Source organism: Perognathus longimembris, chromosome 1, assembly GCF_023159225.1.
Source record: "Perognathus longimembris pacificus isolate PPM17 chromosome 1, ASM2315922v1, whole genome shotgun sequence".
Lineage (NCBI taxonomy): Eukaryota > Metazoa > Chordata > Mammalia > Rodentia > Heteromyidae > Perognathus > Perognathus longimembris.
In genome coordinates this window covers 162,520,956-162,532,906 of record NC_063161.1, presented here as the reverse complement: position 1 = coordinate 162,532,906, position 11,951 = coordinate 162,520,956, and the positions used below count along the sequence as shown (strand labels likewise).

Sequence of the window (11,951 nt, the reverse complement as noted above, 5' to 3'; positions counted from 1 at the left end):
GCAGCGTTCAGCTGTGGGCAGACTCCCCCCTCCCCAGCCCCAACACATCCTCCTGCTCCTGCTAGCAATGTGCGTCTGTGGATTGGGAAAAGTCTCTCTAAATCTGAGCCTCGCTGCCTGCCCCCGGCCCGGTGTGCTCCCTTTGTGGACTTGGCCAGCCACCAGGAGTGAGCACAAGAATCTGCTCGTTCACTCACCACCTCTGAACCTGGATTCTCCTAACGGCATGTTCACCTCAATGCACCCTGGGATTTCCATTGGGCAGTCCCTCACATGGGCTTCCAGCCAGGCGAGGTTCAAGCAGTAGAGCACAAGCCAAGCAAGCAAGTTGAACCAAGTGAGTGAAGCCTGAGTTCAAACCCCAGTTCTAGGGTGGGGAGGGGCAGGAGCGAATTATAGGCCAATTTCTTTTGTGAGCATAGGCATAAAATCCTCATAAAAATACTTATAAACAGAACTCAATAACATTTAAAAGATGGTACACAGATGAGTGCCAGTGACTCATGCCTGTAATCCTAGATACTCAAGAGATTAGTGGATATGAGAACCTTGGTTTAGTGCCCATCCAGGCAGAAGAGCCCAAGAGATTCAAACTCCTATTAACCAGCAAAATGTAGGAATGGAAGTGTGACTCAAGTGGGACAGTGCCAGCCGTAAGCAAATAAGCCCAGCGAGAGCACAAGGCATGGAGTGCTGTTAATTAATTTGATCTTCTGTTACACCTACAGAACCTGGGAAAGCTGAAACCAAAGATTTAATAAGCCTTCTTGATGTCCTTTCATTTTACAGCAGCAAATTCAGATGGGGTTGGTTGCAAGCAAAAAGGGCCCCTGAGCACAGCATTGGCCATGACATGGGTCCCGGCCACTCCAAAGTCCCACGTGGCTTGCACACTAGTAAACCAAACCCCTAAGCTCACAGGATCTCTGAAACAAAGGGTTTATTGATTCATTACAGATTCCAGCTCAGAGAAGCCCAGGCCCAGGACAGGCTCTCAGCTCCCAGCAGCTGGGCTACTTAGCAGGAAGGGGAGGCCCACAGGACCAGAGTCAGAGCCAAGCCCATTTTCTAGTGAGATTTGGGGAAGGAAGACATACGTGGATTACATGGGGACTCTACTGGTCATCGAGGGAATAAAACGACCCTGGGTAAAGGGAAGAGTATGAGGGCAGAGGACCAGCACAAGCAGAGTGCTGAGGCTCTGGGTTGTCTGCATTAAGTAATCTTCAGCCACAGGCCTCCAGCAAGATCTGAGAGATTTAGAATATGGACTGTCTTGCAGTTGGCTTTCCTTCTCCACCTCCAGCCTTTGAAACGCTCTTCTGTCAATATACTGCATGTCAGCTGCTCCGTCTGAGTGCTCCTTTGGGTATCTCCACAGGTGGAGGCTGGCCACACCTGACTCAAAGCAGGAAGCAGGAAGCAGGAAGCAGGTCTAAATGTACAATATGGCAACTAGAAAAGCTTTAGAACAAAGAAGTCCTGGCCTGGGCCAAGGTGAGCAGTTCCTGAGCATAACAAGAAACACTGTTCATGAAGGAATGAATCCATCGATTTAAAACTCACCTGGTGTGATACACATACCAGCACTTGGAAAGCTGGAACAAGGAAGATCTTCAGTTTGAGGCCAGCCTGGAATACATAGTAAGGCTGTCTTTAAAAAGGTTTTCAAGGGGACTGGGAATATGGCCTAGTGGCAAGAGTGCTTGCCTCGTATACATGAAGCCCTGGGTTCGATTCCCCAGCACCACATATATAGAAAACAGCCAGAAGTGGTGCTGTGGCTCAAGTGGCAGAGTGCTAGCCTTGAGCAAAAAGAAGCCAGGGACAGTGCTCAGGTCCTGAGTCCAAGGCCCAGGACTGGCAAAAAAAAAAAAAAAAAGTTTTTCAAGGGGGAGGGAGGGGGGAATGAGGGACGAGGTAACAGTACAAGAAATGTATCCAATGCCTAACGTATGAAACTGTAACCTCTCTGTACATCAGTTTGATAATAAAAATTTGAAAAAAAAGTTTTTCAAAATTTACTCTGTGAAGTGAAAAAAAGCAAACTATAAACTGAGAGAAAATATTTTAAAGTCACTTATCTAATGAAGGGCTAGTACATAGACCCAATAGAATCCTCCAATCAATGCATTAAGATAAACCTATCGAGGGCTGGGAATGTGGACTAGTAGAGAGGGCTTGCCTCATATACATGAAACCCTGAGTTCGATCCCTCAGCACCACATAGATAGAAAAAGCCAGAAGTGGCGCTGTGGCTCAAGTGGCAGAATGCTAGCCTTGAGCAAAAAGAAGCCAGGGACAGTGCTCAGGCCCTGAGTTCAAGCCCCAGGATGGGCAAAAATAAATAAATAAATAAACACACTGACTAAAATATGAACAAAAGAAATTTGCCTTACTGAAGGGTTTTGACACACTGCTGAAGGAAGGCCCATTGGCAGAGGTTTAGCATCATTAGCCCTTAGGGAAAAGCAGTTCAAATGCAGTGAGGCCTTCTAGCCAGAAGCAAAAATTGACACCAAATGTTGCTAAAGAAGCAGCAAAACTGGGACCCAATGGACCATGGGCTGGCAGTCCTGCACCAAAGGTGTCTCCTCCCCTGGGTGGAGCACGGAGAATCCTGCAAGGAAGACAGCTCTTCTCAGCCAAAGGGCGGTGACAGCCCACTTGCTTCCACACGAGAGTGGCCTGGCAGACTTATCTGTGCAGGTGACACTCTGGAAGGGTCCTGGGGGCAGGGGACTTGTAAAGTGCACAGGAGGCCAGAGACGGATGGGCCATGAAGGGGACTGAAGAGCAGGGGACAGAGGGACTTAAGGGCGAGGAACAAGGGGACTGATGGATGGTAAACAGGGTGCTGGTTGGCCTGGGAGACTGATTATGAGGATAATAAACTGTACTGTGTGGGACAAAAAGAGACTAATTGTATTAGGATTTTTTTTTCTTCTTCTTTTTTTTTTTTTTTGGCCAGTCCTGGGGCTTGGACTCAGGGCATGAGCACTGTCCCTGGCTTCTTTTTGCTCAAGGCAAAAATCACTCTGCCACCTGAGCCACAGCGCCACTTCTGGCCATTTTCTGTATATATGGTGCTAAGGAATTGAACCCAGGGCCTCATGTATACGAGGCAAGCACTCTTGCCACTAGGCCATATCCCCAGCCCATAGATACCACTTTTACAAGTTCTCTTACGTTTATACTTGAGAAAATGTCTAGGTAGTATAATTCTGGTTTTGTTTTGAAAAAATATTTTACACTGTGATTATATTTTTCTAAAATGAAATGGCAATGTAAAATGAAAAAGGAAGAATGCTTCGAAATGTAGCTAGGAAGTCTCTTCTCTCTCTGATAAACCAAATGGACTGTGCCAGGAATAGCCAGCTGAGCCTCAGGCCACGAACAGAGCACTTGCTTTCGTTGGTTCAGTATTGTGTGCCTGGTTAGAAATGATCATGGACTCTCATTTGTATCTGTCCAGGAGGAGAATATCTGTCTGCACTGGGCAGCATTCTCTGGCTGTGTGGACATAGCTGAGATATTGCTGGCCGCCAAGTGTGACCTACATGCCGTGAACATCCATGGAGACTCGCCTCTGCACATTGCAGCCAGGGAGAACCGCTACGACTGTGTTGTGTGAGTATGGCCCTGCCCTGACATGGTCCCTGCCACTAAGCCAGTTATGTCCAACAGTTATGTCCATAGAAGACCTGGCAGCTCTGCTGCCTGAGCGGACAAGCAGCACTGGTGCCCCACAGGTGGAGAGGTATCTTTCCCAGGCCATATTTGAGACTAGTTAGCCCTGGCTTACTTCAGGCTCAGGGCAAGTTACCATGAAAACCTGATGGTTGAGCTTTAAGTAGGTTCTTACCGAGGCATAAGGAGGCTGTATTCACTTTGTGTTTCCTGCTAAGTCCTAGAGATGCGGGTGACACTGATGTTGGCTATCCAGGGTCCTTTCAAATGAGAGACCTTCACACTCCAGCTGAGTGTTAGGGTGGTGTCATCTCTGCCCCTAGGAAAGGACTAGTATGACAGCTGTAATCAGCAGCCGGCTTTTCTACTTCACTTGGAAGTGAGGGTCAAGATGGCTTTTTTTTTCTTTTTTTTTTTGGCCAGTCCTGGGGCTTGGACTCAGGGCCTGAGCACTGTCCCTGGCTTCTTTTTGCTCAAGGCTAGCACTCTGCCACTTGAGCCACAGCGCCACTTCTGGCCTTTTCTATATATGTGGTGCTGAGGAATCGAACCCAGGGCTTCATATGTAGGAGGCGAGTACTCTACCACTAGGCTGTATTCTCAGCCCCAAGATATTCATTTTTTTTTTTTTTTGCCAGTCCTGGGGCTTGAACTCAGGGCCTGAGCACTGTCCCTGGCTTCTTTTTGCTCAAGGCTAGCACTCTGCCACTTGAACCACAGCGCCACTTCTGGCCATTTTCTGTATATGTGGTGCTGGGGAATTGAACCCAGGGCTTCATGTATATGAGGCGAGCACTCTTGCCACTAGGCCATATCCCCAGCCCAATATATTCAATTTTTATGTCAACATTAAATTATTGTTCATTAGATAGCTGGAAAACTAAGGACTTTAACCATATAGTTTTGGGACAGACAGAGGCAGAAGAAAAAAAATTAAATCCGCTTCACCCTGCTATGTCTTCCAGAGTTGTGAGGCACCACCAAAATTTACACTAGGGAGGAATACTAGCATAAGTAGCAGCTCTTGTTCTCTAGCTCTGTTTTATTATTTTCTCCCCTCCCCCCTTTTCCATTTCCTGGAGTTCATTTTGATAAATATTATTTTGTATGATCAGATCAGGTGCACATAGGCATTGTGCCTATGTACATGTCTGCACATAGGCATTGTACCTTTCTGTTCCTCTCCTAAGAATACCCTCTTTTGGTCTCACTGTGTGTGAATTCCTAGAGACCTGCCTAAGTTATTATGTACTGGTGTTTTTAGTTTTGTTTTTGTTTTTTTGCTAGTCCTGGGGCTTGGACTCAGGGTCTGAGCACTGTCCCTGGCTTCTTTTTGCTCAAGGCTAGCACTCTGCCACTTGAGCCACAGCACCACTTCTGGCTTTTTTCTATATATGTGGTGCTGAGGAATTGAATCCAGGGCTTCATCAATACGAAGCGAGCTCTCTACCACTAGGCCATATTCCCAGACCCTGTACTGGTGTTTTTAAAATCTAGCTTCGGCAGATGAGAGAAAACATGCACCATTTGTCTCTCTGAGCTTGGCTTACCTCACTTAACATGAGTTGTTCATCTATTGCTCTTCAAATGGTATAATATTATTCTTTCTAATGGCTGTGCAAAATTCTATTGTGTCTAGGGAGCACGGTTTTGGGATCCAGCCATCTAGTGTAGGGTGTCTGGGCTGTTTCCGTAGCTTGGCTATTGTGGTTAGTGCAGCAATGAACATGAGTGTGTCTTTACAGTATCCTGGCTTGTGATGTTCAGGGTGAATGCCCAGGAGTGGTATGGCTGGGTTGTAGTAAAGATCTATGTGTAGTTTTTTGAGGAATATATCATGATTTAGAGACAGCCAATGGCAGCTTGAGCTGTTCCCCTCACAGTCTTTGGAGCTACAAGCCCTCTGCATCTGGCCTGTTGGCCACCTGTCACCTGACTCCCCGCTGACCCAGCTCCCGTGGGCTGGGCGGAGGGCAAGGGCCTGGCTGAGAGGTGTGGGATCCTCCAGGCCTGCCTCCCGTGCTGTCTCTGGGGCAGCTCTGAAGGTCGCTCTGCAAGTCGGGTAGTGCCCGTCCTCTCTCCTGGGTGCAGACTGGGGACAGCACCAGAGAGGAGCACTGGTGGGCAACAGGTGGCAGTGGCCACCTGGCCTGAGAGAGCAGTCGGGGCACTGAGGCGAACCTGCCCCTCCTCAGTCCAGCTCCAGGTGGGTGGAGACCCAGCAGAGACAGCAGGTGTGTGGGCTGGTGGCACCCAGGCACAGAGCTTCCTCCAGCTGTCCCCAAAGGTGGCTGCCAGCCTCGGTGAGAGCCAGGGACTGTCCTGGGTAGCAGAGTCTATCTCCCGGCAGTGGGGAGGGGGGGGCTGTCCTGAGGGCTGACCTGGGTGGGTATCTGTCTGTCTATGCTATGTGTGGGGCCTGTGTGTGTATGGGGGGGGGGCGGTGTCTGTCCCTGGTGGGAGTCTGTCCTGCATAGGAGGCTCTCCTAGGTAGGAAAGGTACGTCCTCCGTGTGTGGGGGGAGGCTGGAGTCTGTTCTGGGGGAGAACAGGCCTGGGTGGGGGAAGCCTGCCTCATCCTCCCTCTTCTTTCCTGGGGCTCAGGCTGAGGGGTTTTCGGTGCTAAATTCCTAAATAAGGGTCTCCCTGAGTCCCTGGCACCTGCCTATGTGTGTTTGTCTCTGTGACCGCTGCTGATTAGGGCTGTCAACTGGATCCAGGAGGTTGTCTCCTCGCCAGCCTCCTCCCTTCCGACGACCTCATCTCCCCCTTTCCCTGTGCCCAGGGACCCCAGAACCCTGCCTGCTCCCCTGGGAGCATCTTGGAGTGTTCACACTGTCAGGGGACGAGTCATGGATGTTGACTACAGATGCTCACAGCTGGAGCTCGGGAAGCACCCTGGCTGGCAGGGCCCAGCCTGTGCTGACACGGGGGTGGGGGGGTGAGCTCAGGGCCTGTGCTGACACGGGGGGGGGGTGAGCTCAGGGCCTGTGCTGACACGGGGGGGGGGGTGAGCTCAGGGCCTGTGCTGACACGGGGGGGGGGAGGGGGGAGCTCAGGGCCTGTGCTGACACGGGGGGGGGGGGAGGGGGGGAGCTCAGGGCCTGTGCTGACACGGGGGGAGGGGGGGTGAGCTCAGGGCCTGTGCTGACGGGGGGAGAGGGGGGGTGAGCTCAGGGCCTGTGCTGACACGGGGGAGGGAATACAAGGAGCACCCTGGCTGGCAGTGCCCAGCCTGTGCTGACACGGGGGGCCTGGTTATCCCACTGTACATGGAGAGTACCTGAGTTGTGGAGATGGGGCCATGCTGGGCTCCAGAGCTGAGCAGGGTGGGGTCACCTTCTGCTCGGTGGAAATCACATCCTGGGCCAGCCTTGGTCTGCTGCCCGGGACCATCTGGGGCCAACTGAAGAGTCTCAAATCAAATTACAAAAACCCCAAGGTTAATTTTTCAAAAGCAACAGCTGCCTTTGTTAAAAAGCCCACAATTAGGGCCACAACCTGGTGGTGGGGCTGCACCCCGGCAGGGCCTGGGGTGGGGCGTGGGGCCTGGTCCGGAGCTGGGAAGGGCAGCGTGCGGGCGCCCCACCCCCGATGGGTTCCGCAGGTGCAGCCTCACGGGCCTGGCCTGAGCCCTGCTGCGGCCGCGCGCCAGCATGAGTCTCTCCTGGAAGGAGCGGGTCTTCATGGCACTGCTGGGGGCAGCAACAGCCTCGGGCCTCGCCATGCTCATCCTCATCCTGGTGGAGGCCACCAGCGTCCTCCTGCCTGCAGGCACCCAGGTGCAGGGCAGGACCAAAGCGGGGCGGCTGGGCTGGGCTGGGGCCTCTGTGATCTCCTGACCTCCACACCGCCCCTAGTTCGGGATCGTGTTCGATGCTGGCTCCTCCCACACGTCACTCTTCTTGTACCGGTGGCCAGCGGACAAGGAGAACAACACGGGCCTCGTCAGCCAGGCCCTGGCCTGCCGGGTGGAAGGTCAGTGCGGCGGTGAGCGTCCTGAGCCAGCCCCTGGACTTGCCAGGACTCCTGCCTGCCTGCCTGCGTGGTTGGAGTCCACCTTAGAGACCAGCTATGTCTCCAGCCCTCAGCAAATCGACATAAAGCCAGAGCCCAGCCACACAGCCAGCTGGAGTGTGGAACTGGACCCGTCTTCTCCCCACCCGAGCCTGGCCGGAACCCAGACCCCCGCCCCTTCTCCCAAGCCTCATTCAGGCCTCTTGCCTGACCTTCCCCCTCCGGCCTGTGTGTCTGCCCGGCTGTGTACCTCTCTGCCTGGCCCCCTTCCCGGGCACCGCCTGGTGCTGATGGCCACACCTGAGGCCACTTCCCGGGGCCTGAGGCGGGAGGTCCCAGGCCGCCAGAAGCCCTGGACGCGCCCCGCCCACCCCCCCACCTCCCCCCACATACCTTGGCTCCAGGCCCTTCTGGCACTGTCTCCCTCCCCACACCACTCCTCTGGCTCAGAGCTTCCCTTCTCTCCCGTAACCGAGATGGCCACTGGATTCAAGGCCCATGGCAGTGCAGCATGACTAAGGTCTTTGTGTGTGTTGGGCGGGGGGGTTGAACTCAAGCCAATGTTCTACTACTTGAGCCACAGCTCCACTTTCAGGTGTGCGTGTGTGTGTGTGTGTGTGTGTGTGTGTGTGTGTGTGTGTGTGTGTGTGTAATTGAAGAGTCTCATGGACTTTCCTGCCCAGGTTGGCTTCAAACTGCGATCTTCAGATCTCAGCCTCCTGAGCAGCTAGGATTACAGATGTGAGCCAGTGGCACCCAGCTCTTGTGTGTGTTTTGAGATAGGGTTTCACTATGTGGCCCAGCTAGCCTTGAACTCTCAATCCCCCTGCCTCCAACTCTGAAGTGCTTAGAACATATACAACTGTTAAGAGCACCAAAAAGGGCTCCTCAAGCAAAACAAAACAAGTCACTCACAAGCTGAAAGCATCGAGGCCTGGGCCTATCTTTGGAGACCCCCATTCACCCTGCTCTGGGGCTGGGCCTTGCCCTGCCTGGGATGCTGTATTTCAGGGCCTGGAATCTCCTCCTACGCCTCTAATCCTGCGCAGGCTGGTGAGAGCCTGAAGGGCTGCCTGGAGGAGGCACTGGGGCTGATCCCAGAGGCCCAGCATCAGGAAACAGCCCTGTTCCTGGGTGCCACGGCTGGCATGAGGCTGCTCAGGTGAGAAGACCGCAGGCCCCGTGCAGGAGGGGCGGCCTCGCAGCTGGGGCTTTGCGGTGCGGTGGGGGAGGGCTAGACACGCTCGCCTGCCACAAGGCCCTGGCACTCTCTGCCCAGCCAGAAGAACAGCTCCCAGGCAAGGGACATCCTCGCCGCAGTCACTCAGGTGCTGAACCAGTATCCTGTGGACTTTGGGGGTGCTGAGGTCCTGGCTGGGCGAGATGAAGGTGCCTTTGCTTGGATCACCATCAACTATGTCCTGGGCAGGCTGGTCAAGGTATGCAGGCAGCCTGAGGGAGGGGCTAAAGCCAGAGGCCAGGAGCCAGGGGCAGGCAGTGGGGTGAGTGTGGGGGGGGGGCTGGCAGGCAGTGGGGTGGGGCTGGCAGGCAGTGGGGTGGGTGTGGAGGTGGGGGGCGGGGCTGGCAGGCAGTGGGGTGGGTGTGGAGGTGGGGGGCGGGGCTGGCAGGCAGTGGGGTGGGTGTGGAGGTGGGGGGCGGGGCTGGCAGGCAGTGGGGTGGGGGTGGAGGTGGAGGTGTGGGGCTGGCAGGCAGTGGGGTGGGTGTGGAGGTGGGGGGCGGGGCTGGCAGGCAGTGGGGTGGGTGTGGAGGTGGGGGGCGGGGCTGGCAGGCAGTGGGGTGGGTGTGGAGGTGGGGGCGGGGCTGGCAGGCAGTGGGGTGGGTGTGGAGGTGGAGGTGTGGGGCTGGCAGGCAGTGGGGTGGGTGTGGAGGTGGGGGGCGGGGCTGGCAGGCAGTGGGGTGGGTGTGGAGGTGGGGGGCGGGGCTGGCAGGCAGTGGGGTGGGTGTGGAGGTGGGGGCTGGGGCTGGCAGGCAGTGGGGTGGGTGTGGAGGTGGGGGGTGGGGCTGGCAGGCAGTGGGGTGGGTGTGGAGGTGGGGGTTGGGGCTGGCAGGCAGTGGGGTGGGTGTGGAGGTGGGGGGTGGGGCTGGCAGGCAGTGGGGTGGGTGTGGAGGTGGGGGTTGGGGCTGGCAGGCAGTGGGGTGGGTGTGGAGGTGGGGGGTGGGGCTGGCAGGCAGTGGGGTGGGTGTGGAGGTGGGGGGCGGGGCTGGCAGGCAGTGGGGTGGGGCTGGCAGGCAGTGGGGTGGGTGTGGTGGTGGGCGTGTGGGGCTGGCAGGCAGTTGGGTGGGGCTGGCAGGCAGTGGGGTGGGTGTGGAGGTGGGGGCATGGCTGGCAGGCAGTGGGGTGGGGGTGGAGCTCGGGGGTGGGGCTGAGGACCCATCTGTTGTCAGTACTCCTCTGGAGAATGGATCCAGCCTGCAGAGGGGACTCTGGTGGGCACCCTGGACCTAGGGGCCACCTCCACCCAGATCAGCTTTGTGCCCGCGGGCCCCATCTTGGACCAGAGCACCCAGGCCACCTTCTGCCTGTACAGCACAAACTACAGCATCTACACCTACAGCCACCTCTGTTATGGGCAGGACCAGGTTCTCAGCAGGCTCCTGGCTGCCCTGGTGCAGGTAGGGATGGAGTCTCGGGGAAAGGGACCGGGACCGGGAGGCTGGAGATGGAGGTTGGCTACCGGAGCTTGTACCTCATCTACCTCATTCCCCTCCCAGCAGAGCAGCTCCAAAACCCTGGTTCATCACCCATGCTACCACAGCGGCTACCAGGCCGTGCTGCCTGTGTCCACCCTGCGCAGCTCGCCCTGCACCCACCCCTCGGCTGCCCTGGAGCTCCCCCAGAACCTCACAGTCCAGGGAACGGGCAACCCTAATGCCTGCGTGGCGGCCATCCGTGGTCTCTTCAATTTCTCCAGCTGTGGAGGCCAAAGAGAATGCGCCTTCGATGGGGTCTACCAGCCCCCCCTGCGGGGCCACTTCTACGTGAGCCCCCCCAGCCTCTCACCCTGGGTGCTGATCAGGGACCCCAGAAGGACCCGGAAGTGCTGGGGTCAGGTGGGATGGGAAGCACTGATTGGCTCCTGGGGACTCTTGGGCCACGGGAAGGGGGTGGGGGGACTGGCCTGGCTCCTGCAGCAGGCAGTGTCTTCTCTACTCCCCAGGCCTTCTCCAACTTCTACTACACCTTCAGCTTCCTGAACCTCACCTCCAGGCAGACACTCAGCACAGTCAACACCACCATTTGGGAGTTTTGCCAGAGGCCCTGGAGGCTGGTGGGTGGCCCCTGGGGGGCGGCGGCAGGTGTGGCCTCATCAGGGCCTTCCTGGGCAGGGGGTCCTCCGGGGTCTCGCTGCCACTCACTCCAGGTAGCAGGCAGCTGAGTTTGGGGAAGCCAGGAGCAGAGAGGGGTACGACAGCTCCGTGGTCTGCCTGCTCCAGGTGGGGGAAGCCTGGCCCCCAGCCCCTGTGGGACCAGCCTCTGGGGGGCATGAGGTGGGTCACCTAGCTGGGCCCTCTTGGCTACAGCGTGGTCTCCAATGGGGACCTTGGAGAGGGCTCCTGAGGACCTGGCCGCCGGCTGTCTTGGGGCTCAGCTGGGCAATGAGTGCAGACTCCCATCACACTGAGGCCTGTGCTGGGGACCCTGGGACCTGCATGGGTCTGTGGGGGGCATATGCAGGGGCTCTGGCCCTCACCTGCTCCCTGGCTCTGGGCCCCAGGTCGAGGTCAGCTATCCTGGACAGGAGCGTGGGCTGTGGAGCTTCTGTACCTCAGGCCTCTACATCCTCACACTGCTGCTGGAGGGCTATGGCTTCACTGAGGACACCTGGCCCAGCATTGAGTTTCAGAAGCAGGTGACTGCGCCTCCGGCCCTGGCTCCTCTGTCCCAGATCAGGGGTGGGATGGGCTCTGGAGCGGCCATGCGACTGCCCTGAGCAGCCCCGTGTCCCGCAGGCTGGCGGCATGGACATTGGCTGGACGCTGGGCTACATGCTGAACCTGACAGGCATGGTTCCTGCCGAGGCGCCGGCTCAGTGGCGGGCACAGAGCTATGGCATCTGGACGGCTGGCGTCGTGTTCCTGGTGCTGACCATCGTGACCACTCTGGGGGCTGGCGCCGTCCAGCTCCTCTGGCCCCAGGAGTAGATGGAGCCCGATGAGCGTGGTGGCAGTGGGTGACAAGGGCACAGTGTGCGGGGAGCAGGGATCTGAACATGGGTCGTCCAA

At 56.6% G+C, this 11,951-nt stretch overlaps 1 protein-coding gene across 3 annotated transcripts; it reads left to right on the top strand.

The window, feature by feature from the left end:
• Positions 1-7,345: 7,345 nt before the first annotated feature.
• Entpd8 (ectonucleoside triphosphate diphosphohydrolase 8) lies at positions 7,346-11,933 on the top strand. Of its 3 annotated transcripts, none has more exons than XM_048346899.1 (9): positions 7,346-7,471; positions 7,550-7,667; positions 8,718-8,868; positions 8,986-9,145; positions 10,113-10,340; positions 10,443-10,706; positions 10,886-10,996; positions 11,444-11,578; positions 11,679-11,933. In XM_048346899.1, exons 1-9 carry the CDS (start codon positions 7,346-7,348, stop codon positions 11,868-11,870), a joined length of 1,485 nt encoding a protein of 494 aa, XP_048202856.1. In that variant the 3' UTR covers positions 11,871-11,933. The 3 variants fall into 3 exon arrangements, with proteins under 3 accessions (XP_048202856.1, XP_048202846.1, XP_048202862.1); XM_048346889.1 differs by having other exon boundaries at positions 10,113-10,351; positions 10,445-10,706; XM_048346905.1 differs by lacking the exon at positions 10,886-10,996.
• The last annotated feature ends 18 nt before the right edge of the window (positions 11,934-11,951 follow it).